The sequence below is a fragment of the Acinonyx jubatus genome, chromosome B3 (assembly GCF_027475565.1).
Source record: "Acinonyx jubatus isolate Ajub_Pintada_27869175 chromosome B3, VMU_Ajub_asm_v1.0, whole genome shotgun sequence".
Taxonomy (NCBI): domain Eukaryota; kingdom Metazoa; phylum Chordata; class Mammalia; order Carnivora; family Felidae; genus Acinonyx; species Acinonyx jubatus.
Genome location: NC_069386.1, coordinates 84,107,933 through 84,113,938, shown reverse-complemented (window position 1 = coordinate 84,113,938; position 6,006 = coordinate 84,107,933). Strand labels below are relative to the sequence as shown.

The 6,006-nt window shown below is 57.4% G+C and overlaps 1 protein-coding gene across 4 annotated transcripts; it reads left to right on the top strand.

Annotated features, from left to right (window-relative positions):
- On the top strand, nucleotides 1–4,496 carry NKX2-1 (NK2 homeobox 1). 4 transcript variants are annotated; one of them, XM_053224373.1, is made up of 4 exons: nucleotides 1–321; nucleotides 603–834; nucleotides 1,518–1,903; nucleotides 2,868–4,496. In XM_053224373.1, exons 1-4 carry the CDS (start codon nucleotides 249–251, stop codon nucleotides 3,602–3,604), a joined length of 1,428 nt encoding a protein of 475 aa, XP_053080348.1. In that variant the 5' UTR covers nucleotides 1–248; the 3' UTR covers nucleotides 3,605–4,496. The 4 variants fall into 4 exon arrangements, with proteins under 4 accessions (XP_053080348.1, XP_053080349.1, XP_026921408.1 ...); XM_053224374.1 differs by lacking the exon at nucleotides 603–834 and having other exon boundaries at nucleotides 3–332; XM_027065607.2 differs by lacking the exon at nucleotides 603–834 and having other exon boundaries at nucleotides 4–321.
- Nucleotides 4,497–6,006: the final 1,510 nt, after the last annotated feature.

Here is a 6,006-nt window from a genome sequence, read left to right as displayed (position 1 = left end):
CGGGGAAGCAAGTGCACTTTTGCATGGCTGAGCTCCGGGAGGAGGCGAGCCTCAGCCCAGCCTCCCGCCTGCTGGGCTGCTCGCGCCTCGGGATTCGCCCCCTCCCGGCCAGCTGGTCCCGCCGGGGTTCAGGCTCAGTTCCGCCCGGCAACAGGCGGGCGGGTACTTACGACGCTCCCTGCCCGCGCCCTCCCTGAAGCATCAGAGGGGAAAACAGCGTGGCCCTGGGCTCGGGTGCTGGGGCTGTGATGTCCTCGGAAAGTCAGCTCCAGCCCCAGAACCCCGCGTGTCCGGGCGATGGGCGAGGGTCGGGGACACCAGGTTTGTTCGAGGTGGGGCAACTTCAGCAATGGCCCTTCGGGTTAGTGCCCCCCAGCTTCCCAGCTCTGGCGGCCAGTAGTGTGCTTGTCTTGGCCAGGAGTGGGGGTGGGGAAAGGGAGCCGCGGGTGGGTTGGGGGGGGGGCGTGATGCAGGGGGCCCTGGACCGCTGAGAAGACCCTGAGCTGGGGGGAGGGGGACGCGGGGATCTGGGACAGCCTCTCCGAGGCAGCCGATCCCCTGCTCAGCGTCCCCTCCGCCCGCTGGGATTCTCTCTCGGGTAGGGGGAAAGGGGGCGGGGAGCAGAGGTGTCCCTCTGACGGCGGCAGAAGAGGCAGACAGACGGACAGACACGCAGAACAACAGTGCGGCCCCAGGGTTCGTCCCCAGACTCGCGAGCTCGTTTGGTGGTGACTGGGGCTCGGCGCCGCGAAGCCCGATGTGGTCCGGAGGCAGTGGGAAGGCGCGGGGCTGGGAGGCCGCGGCGGGAGGGAGGAGCAGCCCCAGCAGGCTCAGGTGAAACCCCTACCCTGTCCCTTGGCCCCCTCCCTCTATAGACTTGTCCCCGCCCGGGAACCCCGACTATATTGGAAAGTGGTTCACTTTGTAACTCCGAAAGTTGGTTGCAAAGCAGCATTCACCTTCCTTCCTCCCCACCATCCCCCTCCTCGGCTACTCCTCACCCCACCTCTTGCCCTCCCCTCTCTCGGTTCCCTCCTCCTTTCCCTCCCCTGTCTCCCCCCGCGCGCTGCCCGCACCCCACAAAAAATGGGGTGGGGGTGTCCGGGGGAGGGGGAAAGAAATGCTTTGGGTCGTGTCTCTGCCTCTCTCTCTCTCTCTCCCTCTTTGAGACCTAAAAATCCTGACAAGTGAAACTTAAAGGTGTTTACCTTGTCATCAGCATGTAAGCTAATTATCTCGGGCAAGATGTAGGCTTCTATTGTCTTGTTGCTTTAGCGCTTACGCCCCGCCTCTGGTGGCTGCCTAAAACCTGGCGCCGGGCTAAAACAAACGCGAGGCAGCCCCCGAGCCTCCACTCAAGCCAATTAAGGCGGACTCGGTCCACTCGGTTACGTGTACATCCAACAAGATCGGCGTTAAGGTAACACCAGAATATTTGGCAAAGGGAGAAAAAAAAAGCAGCGAGGCTTCGCCTTCCCCCTCTCCCTTTTTTTTCCTCCTCTTCCTTCCTCCTCCAGCCGCCGCCGAATCATGTCGATGAGTCCAAAGCACACGACTCCGTTCTCAGTGTCTGACATCTTGAGTCCCCTGGAGGAAAGCTACAAGAAAGTGGGCATGGAGGGCGGCGGCCTCGGGGCTCCGCTGGCGGCTTACAGGCAGGGCCAGGCGGCTCCGCCGGCCGCGGCCATGCAGCAGCACGCCGTGGGGCACCACGGCGCCGTCACCGCCGCCTACCACATGACGGCGGCAGGGGTGCCCCAGCTCTCGCACTCCGCCGTGGGGGGCTACTGCAACGGCAACCTGGGCAACATGAGTGAGCTGCCGCCGTACCAGGACACCATGCGGAACAGCGCCTCGGGCCCCGGATGGTACGGCGCCAACCCAGACCCGCGCTTCCCCGCCAGTAAGTGAGGCCGCCCCACTGCCGGGCCGCGGGCTGATTACGGGAGGCGCGGGGAGAGCAGCCCAGAAGGCGCGGCTCCTGCCAGCTGCGCACTGGGCGTCTGGGTGGGCGGCCCGGCAGCCGCGCCAGGGAGTAGGGTGCGGGAGCTGGGGATTCTTTCCCCTGCTGGATTGAGGTGTCCCAGAAGAGACACTTGGTAACGCTGGGGTCCTGCGAGCAGTATTCGGTGTCTCCCCAGTGCGGCCGACTAGGAGCTCTGCTCCGCGCAGGAGACCTCGGAGTGCCGAGGGAGCGCCTTCCTCCCCCCCCACCCCCCCAAAAAAAAACCCTAAGGGAGCTGGGGGCAAGCAGGGAGCAGAGTGGCGCGGCCTGGCCGGGCCGGAGGCTGCCCTACTGCGACGCGCTCAGGCGTCCGGCCCGGCTGGCTCTCCAGTCTAGGCAGGTGGAAGGGCGCGCGTGGCTCCAGAGGGGGCTGTAAATGGAACGAGCAAGTGCCCTCACTGGGGCTGACAGGAGAGAGAGCGGCCAAGAGGCAAAGCGTCTGGGGCTCTAGCTTTCGAAAGTGAAGACTCCACTCTCCTAAGCTCCCAAAGTTGGGGTCTACCGTGGGACCCCAGCTTTTGGTGTGGGCCCAGTTCACCGCCTGTGCCCCGATAACCCCACGACTCTGGCCGGGGATGGGCACGAAAGGAACGGAAGCGGCCTTTCTCCACTTTGCTTTTGGGCTGGAGCACTGAGAGTGGGGAGGCAACCGGGGTTGAGGTGGGGAGCTTTCCAGTAAATCCCTCGACGGCAAGGCCTGGGGCAGGCGCTAGCCATCCTTGACACCTAGGCCTCTCAGGGCGGAGGCAGCTTAGGTGAGGAGGGAGCCGTCGGGGTGGGCAGGGCCGGCCAAGGCCGCGGAAGGCAGAGGTGGCCTGGCCCGGCCCGGTCCCCGCCGACGCTGTGCGTTTGTCGCCTACAGTCACCCGCTTCATGGGCCCGGCGAGCGGCATGAACATGAGCGGCATGGGCGGCCTGGGCTCGCTGGGGGACGTGAGCAAGAACATGGCCCCGCTGCCAAGCGCACCACGCCGGAAGCGCAGGGTGCTCTTCTCCCAGGCTCAGGTGTACGAGCTGGAGCGACGCTTCAAGCAACAGAAGTACCTGTCGGCGCCCGAGCGGGAGCACCTGGCCAGCATGATCCACCTGACACCCACGCAGGTCAAAATCTGGTTCCAGAACCACCGCTATAAGATGAAGCGCCAAGCCAAGGACAAGGCGGCACAGCAGCAACTACAGCAGGACAGCGGCGGCGGCGGCGGGGGCGCCGGGTGCCCGCAGCAGCAGCAAGCGCAGCAGCAGTCGCCGCGCCGCGTGGCAGTGCCGGTCCTGGTGAAAGACGGCAAACCCTGCCAGGCAGGAGCCCCCGCGCCTGGTGCCGGCAGCCTTCAAGGCCACGCGCAACAGCAGGCGCAGCAGCAGGCGCAGGCTGCTCAGGCGGCCGCGGCGGCTATCTCAGTGGGCAGCGGTGGCCCTGGCCTGGGTGCACACCCGGGCCACCAGCCGGGCAGCGCAGGCCAGTCTCCGGACCTGGCACACCACGCCGCCAGCCCCGCGGCGCTTCAGGGCCAGGTCTCCAGCCTGTCCCACCTGAACTCCTCGGGCTCGGACTATGGCACCATGTCTTGCTCCACCTTGCTATATGGTCGGACCTGGTGAGAGGACACCGGGCCAGGCCGGGCCCAGCGCGCTGCCTCATCGCTTCCCCTCCTGCCGGTCACACAATCACCAACTACCCGCCGCTCCCTGCGCTTCGACTTTTCTTAATAATCTGTCCCGTTTAGACCGAGGGGAAAAAAACACAAAAGCCAAACTGCTGGACATCTTTTTTTTTTTTTTTCTAAAATTTGTGGGATTTTTTAAAAAAGAAAATAAAAACATCCAAGTGAATCCAATTCTTTAAGGAGTCTTTAAAAAGAGAAGGACATAACAAGAACAGCTTTTGGGGTGTCTTTTTGGTGATTGAAATGGTTTCACTTGCTCAGGCAGGGTGCAGTTTGGAGAGGGCTCTGCGATGACTGGCTCTGGACTCTAAAGATCTCAAACTTCACTCTGGGTACACTGTGCCAGCAAGGCGGACTCGCTTGTAAATACCCGGATTTCTTTTGAAGGGATGATGGGGGCTGGTAAGAGGAAAGACTCTTCGACAGGACCCACTTGTCATTGACACAAAGGAAATGCCCCCTCCCAGCGCCCTCTGGCCGCCCAGGCTCAGCCCGGGGGGGAAAGCCCTGGCTAAAATTGTTTTATGTTTGATGTGAACTTGTAGCTGTAAAACGCTGTCAAAAGTTGGACTACATGCCTAGTTTTTAGTAATCTGTACATTTTGTTGTAAAAAACAAAAACGAAAACAAAACCAACCCCTGTCCCCAGCCCATCATATTTTTTATGGGCATTGACAAATCTGTGTATATTATTTGGCAGTTTGGTATTTGCAGCGTCAGTCTTTTTCTGTTGTAACTTATGTAGATATTTGGCTTAAATATAGTTCCTAAGAAGCTTCTAATAAATTATACAAATTAAAAGGATTCTTTTTCTGATTAAAAGTCCACCTTTTGTTTGGTTTTAATTTGGCTTTAAAAGGCTTTTTTTTTTTTTTGGTGGTGGTGGTGGGGTCAGCTCATCATTGGCCTGATGGGGTTGGAATTGTTTGGGGGCTGAAAGGATACTAAACCAGCTAAAGAGCTGGGCCCAGAGTCCTTGTCCCACAGGGAAACGGAGTTTTGTTCTGTCTCCAGATTGAGTAGAACCAAACCTTGAGCAGTCCTGGGACTCGACAACCAAAAGGAAAAAAACTAAATACTTCCATCAGGAGGGAAAGGGTGAAAGGAAGAGAAAGAGACCAAAGGACTAGTTTTCAGCACCAGGCTTCTGGTTTTTTGTTTTTTGGGTTTTTTTTTTGAAACCTCAGAAGTGTCTACTGTGGTCTTATACAGCTAAGGCAACGTTTAAAACTTTAAAATGTTTAAATAACATGCATTTTAAATAATCTGAATGAGGGATCATTTTTACTGAACGAATGGTCCCTGTAGATTTCAACACCAATCCTTGTTTCTAATCTGCTGTAGAGCCTCGTCAGAATTGGAATTCAGGGGAAGACTATTTTCAAAAGTGGGAAAGTCTATCTGGGTCTCTGTTCTGTTCTAAAACAGCTATCCCCCATGCAGGGTTAGACATGGATCCCAAGCCTCTCAGGGTCTTTCTGGTCTTGGGAGGTTTCTGACTGGGCTACACCAAAGGCAGGACTTTGGAAGCTGGGCTTTCCCTCTTTGTTCCACCGGTTTCCATCTCTGGAATATCTTTGTAGTAAGGAATCTTTTTCCTGTCTCCAACTCTCTACTTCTCGCTGCCCACCCCCTGTCACCACCACCCAAGCAAAATAATCATCTTTGACCTTTCTCCCTCCTTCTAATTTCCTGGTCTCTTTGGTACCCAGATGTGGTTGTTGGGGAACTCTTAGGTTGCCCTGAGGAGGGGACGAGGAAGGAGTGGCTGTGGACAGAGAGAAATCATAGTCCCTAGATGGGCTATTGCCGATTTCAGTGTCACCCTTGATAAACCTACCCAACAAAAGTGGCCAGGCGAGCTCCTATTAGCCTGAAAGTGTTTGTGGGGGTTCATACTTGGCATGTACTCATTTCATGCCCAGAATTCCATCTTTCTTTTTCCTTTCTTCCCTCTCTTCATCTTTTCTTCCTCTCTTCTTTTCATCTCATTCTGTCTCCATCTCTCTTTTCACCGGACTTTTCCCATACCCCACTTGTGCAGGAAATTGCATAGACCAAGGCCTTGCTCCATGACCAGCAGTATTCTTTGTTAACTTCCTGGGGGCTCCTCTCCCCGAATGCCTTAGGACTGGGGGCCAGGGTGAGCTTCCTCCCCTGGGTCTGGCTGCTGAGATATGGTTTCCAATATCCAGAAGAGACTGGAGAATCCGAGGATGGTTGGTTGGGTTTACAGAGTGTGCTGGTTGGGGAAAATCCCAGCAGGCCTCACATTTTGGTAAACAAGGAAAAATCAGTAAAGTTTGAACACTTGTGTTGGAAAGAGCAGCAGTGGTC

Excerpts from the sequence above, each read along its gene's own strand:
- NKX2-1 (XM_053224373.1), top strand. The coding sequence starts at position 249 with ATGTCCTCGGAAAGTCAGCTCCAGCCCCAGAACCCCGCGTGTCCGGGC. Across the intron at positions 322-602 it reads GCGAGGGTCGGGGACACCAG|GGGGAAAGGGGGCGGGGAGC; the intron begins GTTTGTTCGAGG and ends TCTCTCGGGTAG. Across the intron at positions 1,904-2,867 it reads AGACCCGCGCTTCCCCGCCA|TCACCCGCTTCATGGGCCCG; the intron begins GTAAGTGAGGCC and ends TGTCGCCTACAG.